Source organism: Pongo pygmaeus, chromosome 4, assembly GCF_028885625.2.
Source record: "Pongo pygmaeus isolate AG05252 chromosome 4, NHGRI_mPonPyg2-v2.0_pri, whole genome shotgun sequence".
Classification (NCBI taxonomy): Eukaryota; Metazoa; Chordata; class Mammalia; order Primates; family Hominidae; genus Pongo; species Pongo pygmaeus.
The window spans coordinates 33,905,709-33,921,206 of NC_072377.2; the positions used below are offsets into that span (position 1 = coordinate 33,905,709).

A 15,498-nucleotide genomic window follows, 5' to 3' on the forward strand; every position below is an offset into this window, starting at 1 on the left:
ACATATGTGTATATGTGTGTGTGTATATATATATACATATATAGTAAACTTGCTTAGCTCTAAATACACACACATAGTGAAAGAACAAGTTGAACCGGTAAGTTCTACTAAGAACTACAGGAAACTACCAGCAGACACTATTGTAAGCGCCAAGGGGACCTTTCTTCTTGGCCCTCTGAGGTTTGGCTGAAAATCTCTGACATGAGGCAAATTAACAGAAAAAACATACAAATTTACTTAACGTGTATACACAGGAAGAATCACAGCGTGATTACCCACCCCTCAGAGGGCTTCAGAAGCTTGTGGATACAATCCCAGCGACACAGGTTATGGCAGGGAGAAGAGGAATTCTGTTGAGGGATTACAAGGGAGAATGAATGTATCAGGAACACAGTAATTTGTACAACATCTTGTGAAAGGGTCTGCTCAGGTGTAATTACTACATTCTTGGTCTTACAGGGAGGCAACAAAAACAATTATGTTCCTTGTGATGTGTCTAAACTTTATCCTTTGCTTTGGCAGAGATGGCGCGGGGATTTAGGGGAGTGGGACCTTGAGGCTTCTTCAGTTCAGACGTCAAAACGCCATTATTTGGGGGTATGTTTCTGCGCCTCCAACACTGTTTAACAGGGAGGCCTGTTTCATCCAGTAAGGGGGTCAAGAAACGGTTCCCCGAAGAAAACGATTCTTGAAATCTGACAAATAAATGAGGTGTCAAACAGGCAAAAAGTGTGTCGGAATGAGCACAGATGAGGGTAGGGTGGAAAAATCTTGGTACTCACTCAGTGGGAAGACCTGAGGAAAAAAACCACTACAGTTTATAGTTCAGTGTATGGTGGGCGAACGAGATGAAGCCGAAAACTTGGACAATCAGGAGCGTATTTTTATTCTAAGAGCAAGGGAAAGCCACCAAAGATTTTTCAGCAGATTGCCGTGATCATATTTGTATTTGAAGACTACAACGGTGCTGTATGAAAATGGATGCACAAAGCCGAATTGGGAAGCTATTGTTCCTGGAAAGTATAACCCTGAAGGCGGAGAGTTGTAGAGAACAGAACTGATGTTTAAAAAGAAAAATCCACAAAACGTGGTGATGGAGCACGTACCTGAAATTGTGCCTATTGCGCTTCTGATTTCAAATAAGTAATTGTTTTAAATTGCCTACTAACATAAAAAAGCCCAGTCGATTCCAAACACTGACACCCAGGCGTGAGAATCCCTGGTTATTTCCTTGGGTGAGCTTTATTGTATTTTTGCGGGCGCTATGGAAATGCTCTTCCAGGCAGTACAGATCAGCAGCGGCTCGTAGTGAAGAATGTTCAAGGAAAGGTTTGTCCCGGATCACCAGGACGTGGGGCTTGGGGAGCCTGGACTGCCTTGAGGAAGGTCGATTCACCACTACAGACAGGGAGCCTGAGGCCTGGGTGGTGTCGAGAAGTCGGCAGTCACGCCAGGTCAGGAAGCGCCGAAGCCGCGGGAAACCCTGGACTGCATCCCTGGATTTGTCCCAGTGTCGAAGATGGTATCCAGGTCGCCGAAAACTTCCCAGAAGTTTAGACCAAGACCTATTTATTATCTACGGTGTCCGGGAAGGTCCATGATTGTGCGACATAAAGTCAGAAGGGATGAAAGGCGCACGCGCATTGGGGACTCGACGCTGGAAAGCTTCCAGACCAAGGTCAGCGGAGAGTAGGCCAGTAGCTTCTGCAGTTGCTCCTCCTCACCCGCAGCGACCTGATTTCTTAGAAGGGCTCTGTCACCCAAGAAGATTTTCCACTGGCTTAGAGGAGGGAGGGCCCGCCTTCCCCCGTTATCCATTGGCTGCTCGTTCCGCCGCAAGTTGGGGGCGGGGTTAGGGCGCCTTTGGATTGCATCAGCTGGTCCAGCCGAGGCTAAGTCCCGGGCGTTAGCCCACCTCCAACCCGCCTTTTTGCTCCTCTCCTCTAGGCCGTCGGTTTCGGGTTCTCTCATCGCTTCGTCGTTCTCCAATGTTTGAGGAGAAGGCCAGCAGTCCTTCAGGGAAGATGGGAGGTGAAGAGAAGCCGGTGAGCAAACCTGGTGGCACACAGAGACCAGCCTGGGACTCTAGTGGGTGCAGACGCTATGCTCGCGGCGGGGGCGGGGGGCAGGAAGCCGGAAGCGGCCGGGACCGCGTGGGTCGGAGGAGTGGGGGATGGTGGGACTCCTGGAAAGTCGGAACCCCCTTTGGGAACCATCCATTCATAAATTAGGGTGGGGCCTTGCAGTTCATCTGTGGGTCCATTCTCTTTACAGATGAGGAAACAGACCTTGAGTGAGCGACTTGTTCAGAGCCTCACATCTACAGTAGTTAGACGCGGAGACAGAATCAGAATCTTAGGCTTGGGGCTTCCAAACTTGCGTTTATGGCTTACTGTAAGCGGGAAACACATTGCAGAGCCTTATTTAATCTCCTAAGATCCTGCGGGAGTAAAGAGCTCCATTTTAAGGAAAGGAAAACCGAGTGCCTGAGATCTGACCCAGCTTGTCCAAGTTTGGGTGGTTAAGTGTACATTTTGCCCGGCACTGATCTGGGCGGTGCAGGTGGGAAGATGAATAGGGCCCAGTTCCCCGACTTTGAGGGCCTCACGGGCTGATGTGTAAGAGACAGGAAAACAGCCCTAGTGCTTTGTGATCAACCTTGTGGTATTACAGAAGAGGAAGTTTAGGAGGGCACTTTAGAATTTAGTTTGGAAGAATGATTTCACCAGGTAAACAGGCAGGACGGAGCTTCCCACGTAAAGGTAGGGAAGGCAGTGAAAAGGGGCACGCAGGTGAATTGTCTTTCGGGTTGTTTGCAAGAGATATGCCAGAAGGGTTAAAGGAACAGCAATCAGAAGGATCTTAGGCAACAAGGATGTTTGAAACTTGTATTCTATACATGAAGGATCTTAAGCGGGAAGATTGTATTTGTAAAAGTCACGCTGGCATTGGGATAGAAGGTGGAGGCCACATGCAGAAAGCTGTTGTAATAGTCCAAGTGAGAAGTGGTGACGTCTTCAGCTAAGGGATCCTCTATCCCAAGTCTGTGACAGGACAATTCACTTAAAAGTCAAAATTTTTTATTGATTGTCCACTCGAGATTGAATGGAGAAACTGCATACGGGCACATTCTAACTATGTAAATTTAATTATAGATGATAAATGGTGACGATACATAGATTTTTTTTTCACATAAAATGATATTTTTACTGTTTTGTAACTTTTTTTTGCTTAATAGAATGTGGTCAACAACTTTCCATGTCCATAAATATTCTCCTGTGCTATTCTTAATTGGACGTGATATGTATGGTTAACAAATATGTAATTTTTCCTTCCTGTAATAATTATACAATAGTTAATATTTATTTTGAGTACTAAATACGGGTTTGGCAGTGTATTAATGCATTCCATGAATTAACTCATTCAGTCTTCTTTTTTTTGAGACGGAGTCTCGCTCTGTCACTCAGGCTGGAGTGCAGTGGCGCGATCTCGGCTCACTGCAAGCTCCAACTCCCGGGTGCCTCAGCCACCAGGCCTGGCTAATTTTTTGTATTTTTAGTAGAGACGGGGTTTCACCGTGTTAGCCAGGATGGTCTCGATCTCCTGACCTCGTGATCCGCCCGCCTCGGCCTCCCAAAGTTCTTGGATTACAGGCGTGAGCCACCGCGCCCGGCCTCATTCAGTCTTCTTAATAACGCTGTGAACTGGGTTCTGTTATTATCTCCATTATACAGATGAGAAAGCAGGCATAGGAACAGTAACTTGCTCAAACCCAGTATCCCTTTTTTTTTCCTTCCTCAAACCCAGTATCCTATAGCCAATACTAATATCCCCTGTGCTGTTCTGAGTGAGTCAGGAACAGACCATTCCTGAGAAAGGTAATTCTGTAGCTTCTTTTCACAATCCAGTTCTGTTTCCCAACTTTTGGGTTGAGATTTTAGATTACTTGTATGTAGATGTACATAACATATATACTCAGGGAAACAGAGAACAGTTGCCTCCTCTCTTCCCAGTGTTGTAGAAAAGGGGTCATAGGCCTCAGGGTTCCAGAGAGACCTGTTGTAATTTCCCAGCTCTATTAATGATACAAATGGGCAAGTTACTTCTTTGAGCCAATGTTCTTGTTTGTAAAATGGAGCCGTATTTAGAACCAGAAAACCTTTGTGGTGATTCTCTCTCTCTCTCTCTCTCTCTCTCTCTCTCTCTCTCTCACTACCCCTGTTCATTTGGCAAATGGTCAAAACCAAAATAATCTTATCAGAAATATAAAACTTATTTTATTATCTTTCCATTTTAAACCTGCACAGACCTGCAATTTTTCTTTCTTTTTTTTTTTGTTGAAATGGAGTCTCCCTCTGTCTCCCAGGCTGGAGTGCAGTGGCCCGATCTCTGCTCACTGCAAGCTCCGCCTCCCGGGTTCCAGCCATTCTCCTGCCTCAGTCTCCCGAGTAGCTGGGACTACAGGCACCCGCCACCACGCCCAGCTAATTTTTTTTTGTATTTTTTAGTAGAGACGGGGTTTCACCATGTTAGCCAGGATGATCTCAATCTCCTGACCTCGTGATCTGCCCGCCTCGGCCTCCCAAAGTTCTGGGGTTACAGGCGTGAGCCACCGTGCCCAGCCGCAATTTTTCTTTTTACCCAGTATACTTGATCAGTTACATCCCTTCTACAGTATGACAAAGGAGCTATTGAATCTAAATGAACCTTTAAAGTTTATTAAATCCAGACTCCTGGAGTAGGGGGGATTTCAGCTCAGCATGAAATTAGGAGTCATATTTTAAAATTAGTTTTTTTTAAAATTATACAAGTAACATGTTTTATAGGATTTAAAAGACAATGGCCAAAATGTCCATCAACTGATAAATGTTTAAGTAAGCAATGGAATATTATTTGATAATAAAAAGGTACAATGACAAGTATCGATGCATGTTACAACCTGATGATCTTGAAATTATTATGCTAACTAAAAGAAGCCTGTCACAAAAGACCACATAATGTGTGATTCTATTTATATGAAATTCCCAGAATAGGCAAATCCATAGAAACAGAAACTAGGTGAATGGTTGCCAGGGTCTGGAGATGAAGGCAACAGGGAGTGAACTGCTAATGGGTACAAGGTTTCTTTTTGAGGGTGGTGAAAATACTCTAAAATTGATGGTAGTGATAGTTGCACAACAGTGAATACCTAAAAACCATTGAACTGTATACTTTACATGGGTAACTTGTATGGTATATGAATTGTATCTTAAAACTTAAAAAAACTAAAGGTCACAAACATGCAAACTAATTAAAATCCCCGTTTACATTCCTGGCACAGGATTTATTACTTTAAAACTTTCTATGACTTCACTTGCTTCTAATTGAAGTCTGTATTCCTTATGGTAACTTTTAGTTCTTGCTTCTGTGAGCCTTTGTCTTACCTTGTATTACTTTCTAAAACAATCCTTCATTAATCAGCCTGTTTAGTCATTTTTTCTCTCTTTAAATTTTAACATTTCTGACAACAAGCTTATGTGTACACATAGGACACATTGCCTCTATTCTCAGAATCCACCTGTTGAAATGCATTCCGTCCTTTAAAGTTCTTACGCTAGTCCTAGCTTATTTGACATCTAATCATAGCGTTACTACTGTGTTTTCTCCTCCGGGAGTTTCTCACACATGTATGCCTTACTTTCCCTGGAGAGACTAGGTTTACACATGATAGGGATTGGGCCTTATGTTTGCTTCTTCCATGGCTTTTGGTAGCACTGGTGGAATTCATGGGCACACTTTGCATTCAGTTTTTTTTTGTTTTTCCTGGAAATATGCTTACTGAATCAACTGCATGCTTCTTTGTGGCTGTATGTTTGGTATGTGGTCCAAGTAAACCTGAAGCGAGAGTCACAGGAATAGTTAAAATAAAATAAATGAAATTTGAGGAGTTAAACATCGTTAGTAACTCCTTCCTACTTTTTAAAGACTTGTCTTTATTGTAAGTTGTTAACCTGTCTTTGCCAGTGATGAAATTGTTCAGTCTTTCAATATCAGATTTCCGTTTTTTAAAAATTAAATAACAAATACTAAAATAACATTCTCAACACTTTTCCTGGGGCATCACAGGATGGAGGTGTCACATTAGATTAAAATGTAAAACATTTTTTGCTTATTTAGATTGGTGCTGGTGAAGAGAAGCAAAAGGAAGGAGGCAAAAAGAAGAACAAAGAAGGATCTGGAGATGGAGGTCGAGCTGAGGTAAAAGTTATCATCACAGAGGGCTCTGTTATCAAAGGTTGGCAAATTGCAGGGAACTTTCTGAGACTTTCCTAATGTGTAAGGGTTCTAATGGTTTACATGGTGGTGTAAGATGGTTCTGGTTGGAAAAATCAGGAAGAAGAATTAGGAAAGGGTAATCTGAGAGGGGAAAAAGGACTTTCAGTTGTTTGTTACTGTAAAAGGAAGCAACTGGCGTATGATTGTATAAGATGATCGGATTTTGGGGTTGAATATAAAAATCAGAGAACGAAAGTTGAAGAGGAGACTGGTAATTATTCAGTTGCCAGATGTGATGCCAGCTCTCTGACATTTCATTAAATGAGATGTTAGGGAATAGAGACTTGGTGTTTGGGCTTACACTGAATACAACGAAAACCAAAGAAAGCCAGTTTTTTGACCCCCTCCTTGCCCTTTCCATCTGGACCTGCCCTAGGGTTGGCTTCTAAGCCAGGACAGATCCCCTTAAGGCCTCTCAAGTCTGTAGAAAATGCTTTCATTTCCCCAGGCTCACACTGAAAGGAACTGGCATATCAAAAGCCAGCCCTAAATCAACCTGGTTCCTGAGTATTTTGCTTTTAGAGGCAGTTAGGCTTGCCTTTCTACTTTATTTTTACTGCTGTGAGCTGTGCTTCACTTTTTGCTTTAGTCATTACAGCTGTTTTATTGGAGACTCTTTAGAAAGCTACCAGAAGGAAGAAGCACAAAGGAACAGCCTTTTTAGAAGTAGCACAATAAGCTGGCTTTTAAGAGCCACTTTTACAAATGCTGCAATTGCTAAATTTATAGTGCCGTCATTTACTTTAGGGTAAGTTTATAGATGATCAAGTGTAGTGTTGCTTAGAACCCTACCTAACCATTTCTCTTACGGCTGATCAGTTGATCAGTCTCCCGACCATTATACCCCACTGTAATTGTGAAGAAAATTGTTGATTGTGAATTTTAAAATTTGCAAGCCAATGGAAAAATGCATATGTTCCGTAATTTCTTTTTTATACTTTCAATACAAACATACGTGCTGTTCCATCACAGCTTGAGAAATGACCTGGAAATAAGACAAAGAGTATAATTAGAAGACTCTTCTGAACAGAGAATTTTAAGTGGGACATGTGATTATTTATGTTTAACGATTGGTCTGGAAAAAAGAGTGTACAGTGAACTGTCCAAGACCTTGGCCTTCCCCTCCAAGGGCAACATGCAGGTTTTATTTATCTCTGCAATCACAGAGCCTGACACAGAGGGTATCTGCTGAATGAATGTTGAAGAGATTTTGACACGAAATTCTAATTGGGACATTGCAAGTGGCTATGATGATAAACTGCAGTTAAGATACAGAGGGTAGTGCAGGTGGGTAGGATTATAATGATGCTTTAGAGTGGATGGAACCAGGTACTGTGCATTAGTCTGAGGGGTTCAGATTATGATTGTAGAATGACAGGCTCTGTCTGAGCTTTTAGTTAATTCATGGGTTCTTCACCATTGAAGGTTATGGACCGTTGTGATAATTTGATGAAAAGCTCTCAAAGAGCAACTGAATGACTAAAGAAAGGGAGGGACTGCTGTGGGTGGGAATTACAAAGACATTAGGGCCTGATATGGTGGTGGGAGCCAATCACTTGAGACTGAGTGGGAGAATCACTGGAGCCCAGGAGTTTGGGGCTGAAATGCTCTGTGACTGTGCCTGTGAATAGTCACTGCGCTCCAGCCAGCCTAGGTAGCATAGTGAAACCCTGTCGTTAAAGAATGGAAAGAAGGAGGGAGGGAAGGAATTACTGGGCAGACAATGAATCTTTTTCATTTGATATTATTTTCTATTATCTCCAGTCAGTTTTGTTTTGTTTTGTTTCATTTTGTTTGAGACAAGGTCTCACTCTCTTGCCCAGGTTGGAGTGCAGTGACTATTTACCCAATCTTGGCTCACTGCAACCTCCACCTCCAAGGTTCAAGCAGTTCTTATGCCTCAGCCCCACAAGTAGCTGGGACTACAGGTGTGCGCCACCACACCTGGCTAATTTTTGTATTTTTAGTAAAGATAGGATTTTGCCATGTTGGCCAGGGTGGTCTTGAACTCCTGGCCTCAAGTGATCCATCTGCCTTGGCCTCCCTAAGTGCTGGGATTACAGGAATGAACCACCATGCCCTGCCCCAGTCAGTTTCTTAAGGATTAGATATTCGCTTGTACTCCTTTCAAATTGTGGTATGTTGATATATATGGAGACGTTTTGGTAGCATTATCAACATTGAGTAAATGTTAAAATCTGTTTTGCAGTAAGTCATTTTATATCTGATAGATTGAAATTCATTTGAAGATAGAAAGTCATGGCAAAATTAAGCAATCTCCTCTTCACTTTTGTATGAAGTGTTAATGTTCATGTAATTTGAAGATGATCAATGCTGTAGATGTTAGTTTGACTCTTTTGTTACCACAGATTCACTGCCTTTTTGAAATGTTCCATAGATTATAGAGTCTGACAGTAGAGGAAGTCAGCTCTCTGATTGCTGTCCCTTTTTCTTTCTTTGCCAAACCTCTAGAAACCTAAGTGGGTGTTTTATATAGAATATTTTTGTTAATTTTACCTACTATAGAAAGTAGTAGTGTGTTGTTTTATATAGTTGCTAATTACATACTCCAAGGTGATCATGGCATCTTTGAATTCAGTAAATACTTTCCTTGAAGGGGAGACCTTAAGTCAAAGAAATTTGTGATTTGTTGTGAGTGGACATATAGGCTGAGCAGCTGCACAGACCATCACCTGGACATGATTGAAACAAAATGGAAAAGCCAGTTTATTGTTTTTATTTCCAGTATTGTTTATAGCTCTATGTGTAAAATAATTTAGTTAGAAAAGATCCTAAGAAGACATCTTAAAAGAGAAAAAACCACTTGCTGTAAATAGTAGCAAAATGGTAATTGTCGATTCAGCATAAGAATAGGGCATTTAATTCCTTCTTTTACCTTCATTTAGAACCAAATTGAGGTAATGCCGGGTGATTTTGGCAGTGTTTATTTACCACATTGAATCAATAGTCCTGGGTTTCTGTATTGTTTTTATTATTTATTTCCCATTTCTAAATAGGAAAGCAATATTTACTGATCATTTATTTCCTGATTTGTTTGTTGTCTTGCAGTTGAATCCTTGGCCTGAATATATTTACACACGTCTTGAGATGTATAATATACTAAAAGCAGAACATGATTCCATTCTGGCAGAAAAGGCAGAAAAAGATAGCAAGCCAATTAAAGTCACTTTGCCTGATGGTAAACAGGTTGATGCGGAATCTTGGAAAACTACACCATATCAAATTGCCTGTGGAATTAGGTATAAGCTACACCCATCATGACCTTCCATAGTTTGTGGTCTAACTAAACTTCCTTTTATTATCTTGCCATGTTTTATTCTTATAATATTTTTATGTTACCATTCAGTGTTTTTAATCTGTTTAATTTTGCCTACTTGAGATTTTTTAAAAATCAAAATGATACAGAGCTTTGTAGTCAAAATTCAAAGTTAATTTCTGAAAGAGTTTACTTTGGTCTTATCTTTTGGGGCATTGTATATTTTTAGTCTTACTATGATTATAAATGTTACAAAACCAACTAGACAGTGTTTACCTATTTTGACTTAAATGTCTTGGTTTTGAAGTTAAAAATGAAGCTAGATAATCTTACATGGAAAGGTTAAGAAACTTCATATAACACATGAAAAAAAGTACTATTTTTATAAATTCAATGAAAGACTATTCCTAGTCTTAAAACTTTTATTGGGGTGGGAAGAAGTTATTTCGATTAACTGAGAATTAGATGCATATTTTGTAATAGGGGAGAGGCTTTCTTAATCTGATATGATTGGGATCAATAATTGGTCAGTTTTTCAAAATAATAGTTGGTAAAACATACATATATATATATATATCTTAAACTAGGCATTGGGAAATTCTAGTCATCATCTGTGTACGTCCTGAAAGCAAAAAATAAAAATGATTTTTTTTTTTTTTTTTTTTTTTTGAGATGGAGTCTTGCTCTGTTGCCCAGGCTAGAGTGCAGTGGCGTGATCTTGGCTCACTGCAAGCTCCACTTCCCGGGTTCACGCCATTCTCCAGCCTCAGCCTCCCGAGTAGCTGGGACTACAGGTGCCCGCCACCACGCCTGGCTTATTTTTTGTATTTTTAGTAGAGATGGGGTTTCACTGTGCTAGCTAGGATGGTCTCCATCTCCTGACCTCGTGATCCGCCTGCCTCGGCCTTCCAAAGTGCTGGGATTACAGGCGTGACCCACTGTGCCCAGCCAAAAATGATTCTTAAATTTTTTAATAGTTGGAAAAAATAAAACAACTAAGAATATACAACAGAGACCATGTTTGGCCTGCAAAGTGTAAAATATTTGTGTGGCCTTTTACAGAAAAAGCTTGCCAATCTTGGTCTTAAACACTTCAACTTAAAATATGTGAATATATATGTATTCACTAACTTTATATACATATATAAAACAGTGAATATATATATATATGCATGGCAAGGCTTTGGGGGATAGCGAGTGCTGATTAGAATTCTTACATTATCTTAACACATTTGAGAAGTAGTCTGAGTGCAGAATCCTTGCAGATTTTCATGTAGTTGTAGAGTTACACCTAATTTGACAGTATTTTTGTGTGTGTGACTTGGATTTATCAAGCCTTCTCAAACATTCAGCTTGGTTTTCATAGAAACCATAATTCCCTTATTGTGTTATTTTATAATTATATATTTTTAAGTTGATTTATAATTGTTATGTATTGAATTGAACCATTTGAAATCACCATATGAATTGTCATGTGGTTGATCATCATCAATTTTGTATTGTTGAACAAACACGTAAAAGAACAAGCACAAAAACAGTTTGGGGAACCAACGTGGCTGATTCTTGGTAAGCCTATTATACAACTAGTAGAAGCAGAACCAGTTAGGCCTATGAGCCTTGAGCGTCTACTGTACCACAGACATTAGTTAGTACTTTTTACAAAGTGAATGGAGTGTTTCCATTCATTTGACAAGTGCTTCTACCTACAAGTTCTTCTACCGTACTCCAAAGGAAGTAAAAAGTTGTAATACCATGCAAGTTTCTATGTGAGAGCATAGAGAACTGGATGGACCTTTACGTATCAGTTCAACCTTTCATTTTAGAGATAATTTTGAAGGTCAGGTTGATTAATAGATTCCTCTGTTGTCACACAATGAGATTGTAGCCGTGTCATTAAAATTTAGGCTTCTGTTAGTTTGGGAACTTTTTCCTCTACCTTCTACAATGTTGATCTAGATTACATTGTAATTTATCAAGTCTTCAGTTGAAAAATATTCTTCAAGAACTATAAAATTCTAAGTTGAATTACATAGCTGGGCGCATTGGCTCACAGCTGTAATCCCAGCACTTTGAGAGGCCAAGGCAGGCAGATCACCTGAGGTCGGGAGTTCAAGACCAGCCTGGCCAACATGGTGAAACCCTGTCTCTACTAAAAATACAGAAATTAGCCAGGCGTGGTGGCGCACACCTGTAGTCCCAACTACTTGGAGGCTGAGGTGGGAGGATAGCTTGAACTCTGGAGGTGGAGGATGCAGTGAGCCAAGATTGAGCCAATGTACTACAGCCTCAGTGACAGAGCGAGAGTCTGTCTCCAGGGAAAAAAATAAAAGGTTGAATTACATAAAATATTGAAGGGCTTTAGCTCTGGAGTTAACTCACTGATCTGCACTGAGAATACTTTATGAAATTTTTACAAAAGTCCAGAATAACATTTTGTTCTGTGAAAAATTATAACATTGATAACAGGCTATTTAAAGATTCACATAATTAGTGGTGAATATGAAAGGGAAGGACAAAAAAGACATGTTCCATTTGCGTCAAAAGGTTTTTCTTTGAAGTTTTGTTTTGTTATAAATCTTTTTTTTTTTTTTTGAGACGGAAGAGTCTCGCTCTGTCGCCCAGGCTGGAGTGTATTGGCGCCATCTCAGCTCACTGCAAGCTCCGCTTCCTGGGTTCACGCCATTCTCCTGCCTCAGCCTCCTGAGTAGCTGGGATTACAGGCGCCCGCCACCATGCCTGCCTAATTTTTGTATTTTTAGTAGAGACGGGGTTTCACCGTGTTAGCCAGGATGGTCTTGATCTCCTGACCTCGTGATCCACCCGCCTCGGCCTCCCAAAGTGCTGGGATTACAGGCGTGAGCCACTGCACCCGGCCGTTTTGTTACAAATCTTATAGATTATTTTACCCTTCTTTGAAAAATTGAAATGATCCAGTATGGTCCGTGTGTAATCTACATTTTCAGAGTAACTCTATTCTTAGAATCTTGGGGCTCCATTTTGGATCATAAGATAAAAGTCATGTTCTTCCCAAAGAATATAGAGAATACGATTATCCTTTTTATCAGTTCTTTAATCTCCTGAAAACTGCTTTACACCAATATGATGAAATACATTTCTCTCTGCCAAATTCATGTTATGTTTTGTGAAATACTTGTATTTATTTTATTGGCTCCATCTGATCTCAGGAGGAAAGAAAACATTGTTTATAACCTATGGTAAAGTTAGTAGGAGCATTGAAAATAGAAAGGAGTTTTGTTGTTTACTTTCTGTTTGGTTCTTCTCTCTTGATCCTCAGATAGGAGTTGTATACATTTGGTTGTAAACCCTTAGACATAGAGAGCGACCAACACAGCAAGCCTGGCTAGCTTAAAGCCTTCTAGTGGTAGGTTTCTTTGAGATTTACAGTGTAAAGGGTGTATACTTTTTCTTCACAGTGTAGAATGTTGCCTACCTTCGTTGAGATGTCCAGGCTGTTATAGACTATTATTTCTCTAGCTGTGCATTTAGATGTATAATCTGGCTCACCTTACTCAACTCTGCTCTAGTCACACAGCTTCCTGCATAAACCTTTCTTCACTTGCATCTCTGCTTGCGTCTGTGGCCATTCCCTCATCTGGAATGCTATGGCCTCCCCTTTTCTTCCTGTGAGTGCTTTATCCTCAGAGCCTTTCCAGATGACTCTGACCTGTGCTGCTTTCCCTCCTCAGAACTCCTGTAGCTTTTACACTCTGTGTGCTCTGATATTTCATCACTTGATGATATTTTATGTTTGATGTTGTATATTGGGTGTGTAATATTTTTACTCACATTATATGAAAAGTTTTATTAAATAGTCTTTCATTTTACCTCTATATTTGTTATAAATATTATCACAGGCATTTGCAGAATTTATTCTGAGGTTAGCATTGTCTGTCAAAGAAAGGATCTGGTGTACATTTTAAGCAGGAAGAGGAACAGAGAAGTTAGTTAATAGGCCTTTTTTTTTTTATTCCTTTGGAGTCTACATAGCTTAGCTTTGTAGAAAGAGAAAGGTGGGTGTATTAAGAGAAAACTCGGTGTGGTGACTTGTGCCAGTTGTCCCAGCTACTCTAGACGCTGATGTTGGAGGATTGCTTCACGCCAGTAGGCCAGCCTGGGCAACATAGCAAGACCCTGTCGCTAAAAAATTAAAAAAAAAAACTTATTTGTTGCAGAAATTAAGATTATTCAAACCATTGGAAATTGATAGCGCTTATTTATCAGAGTTGCCATATCTGTTTAAACAAGAGGCATTCAATGTCAAATGATAATGTTCTGCATTTTCAGGATCTTTCAGTTACATTCTTAGGTACATTTTTGGAATTTGTTGTTTTTATCATTATATTTCAGAAAAATAGAGATACATCAATATAAAAAAATCAATATATAAGAAAAATAGTGTTTATTTTCCTGTTTTCAAATTGGATTCTTGTGTACTTATATATGTGTGGACTTTTTTTTTTTTTTTTAAGTCAAGGCCTGGCCGACAACACCATTATTGCTAAAGTAAATAATGTTGTGTGGGACCTGGACCGCCCTCTGGAAGAAGATTGTACCTTGGAGCTTCTCAAGTTTGAGGATGAGGAAGCTCAGGCAGTAAGTTGCTGATTAGTATTCATTGAATTTTAGGATGCAGATTCACATTTGAAGTCTTTTCCAGCTCAGTCCTGCTGCGATTGGGTGGCTAACATTTATTGTCTCACTGTCATATTTGAAATCTTCATTTTGTCCTTCATTTAGGGAACATAATGAAAGTGCTTGCCTTAGAAAATAAAGGGGTGAAGCTGAATAAGTCTTTTCATTACTAGACACTTCAATAGGGAAAATGTTTTGGGAATTTTATTAAACATTGATTAAGCAAGTAAAAATTGTTTTCTAAACTGTGAACACTATTTTATTTTAATTTTTTTTTTTTATGATGGAGTCTCGCTCTGTCACCCAGACTGTAGTGCAGTGGTGCACTCTTGCCTCACTACAACCTCCACCTCCCAGGTTCAAGCTATTCTCCTGCCTCAGCCTCCCAAGTAGCTGGGATTATAGGAGTGCACTACCACACTTGGCTAATTTTTGTATTTTTAGTACAGATGGGGTTTCACCATGTTGGCCAGGCTGGTCTTGAACTCCTGACCTATCTGCCCACCTCGGCCTCCCAAAGTGCTGGGATTGTAAGTGTGAGCCACTGCGCCTGGCCTCTAAACTATGAACATTCTAGCAAGATATGTACATTTGACAAATAAATTTGAACCTTACTTCAAAGCACTGCCTTTATTGGACAATTTCCGTATTTTTTTCTCATCTTAAGATGCAAATCTGCTGGATAACACTATAAAAGTCAACCTGCATTTGATGACAAGATTTTCTTTTTAATTCTCCATGGCTGTGTATCATATAAGGGGAGACAAAGTATTTTGTTTTAGTGATGATGATTCACTTATGTATGTGGATTAGTGGTTTTCAAATGTATTTTGGAGCCCTCAAGTTTCTTACAAGAATTTTGTAATGTCACTTTGGTACCTTAATACTAAATCTTGAAAACATTGCTTTGGGTGTATTCTGACTCATCCCAGTGATTACTTTAAAACCAAGTACTGCCATTTGATTTCAGTGTACAGCTGTTTGTCTTGTGTTTTGTCATTGTGTTGTGGGGTCGGGTTGTACCACCTTTGTTTTGGGCCAGTAACAACATGTAATTTCTAAGTGATGTTCCATAGCCAGCTAAAGGCCAGATCACAGTGTCTGAGACATGGTGCTGCGGGCACATTGACTCAAAAGAACCTGGGCCATTGCAATCAATGAGTTAGTCACATTGTGAGTAGCAGTTGTTTTCAGAGAACAAAGTCTATGCCATTTAATTAGTGATGCCAAGTTTAGTTTAATTTGTTTGAAAA

At 40.1% G+C, this 15,498-nt stretch overlaps 1 protein-coding gene across 1 annotated transcript in view; it reads left to right on the top strand.

Annotated features, from left to right (window-relative positions):
* The first annotated feature begins 222 nt into the window (after window positions 1-222).
* TARS1 (threonyl-tRNA synthetase 1) overlaps window positions 223-15,498 on the top strand; it is a 28,583-nt gene continuing 13,307 nt past the window's right edge. Inside the window, exons 1-4 of the mRNA XM_054488448.2 lie at window positions 223-2,045; window positions 6,157-6,237; window positions 9,385-9,575; window positions 14,083-14,206. Of these exons, the coding sequence (XP_054344423.1) occupies window positions 1,989-2,045; window positions 6,157-6,237; window positions 9,385-9,575; window positions 14,083-14,206 (453 nt within the window). The 5' untranslated portion in view covers window positions 223-1,988. The remainder of the gene's footprint in view (window positions 2,046-6,156; window positions 6,238-9,384; window positions 9,576-14,082; window positions 14,207-15,498) is intronic.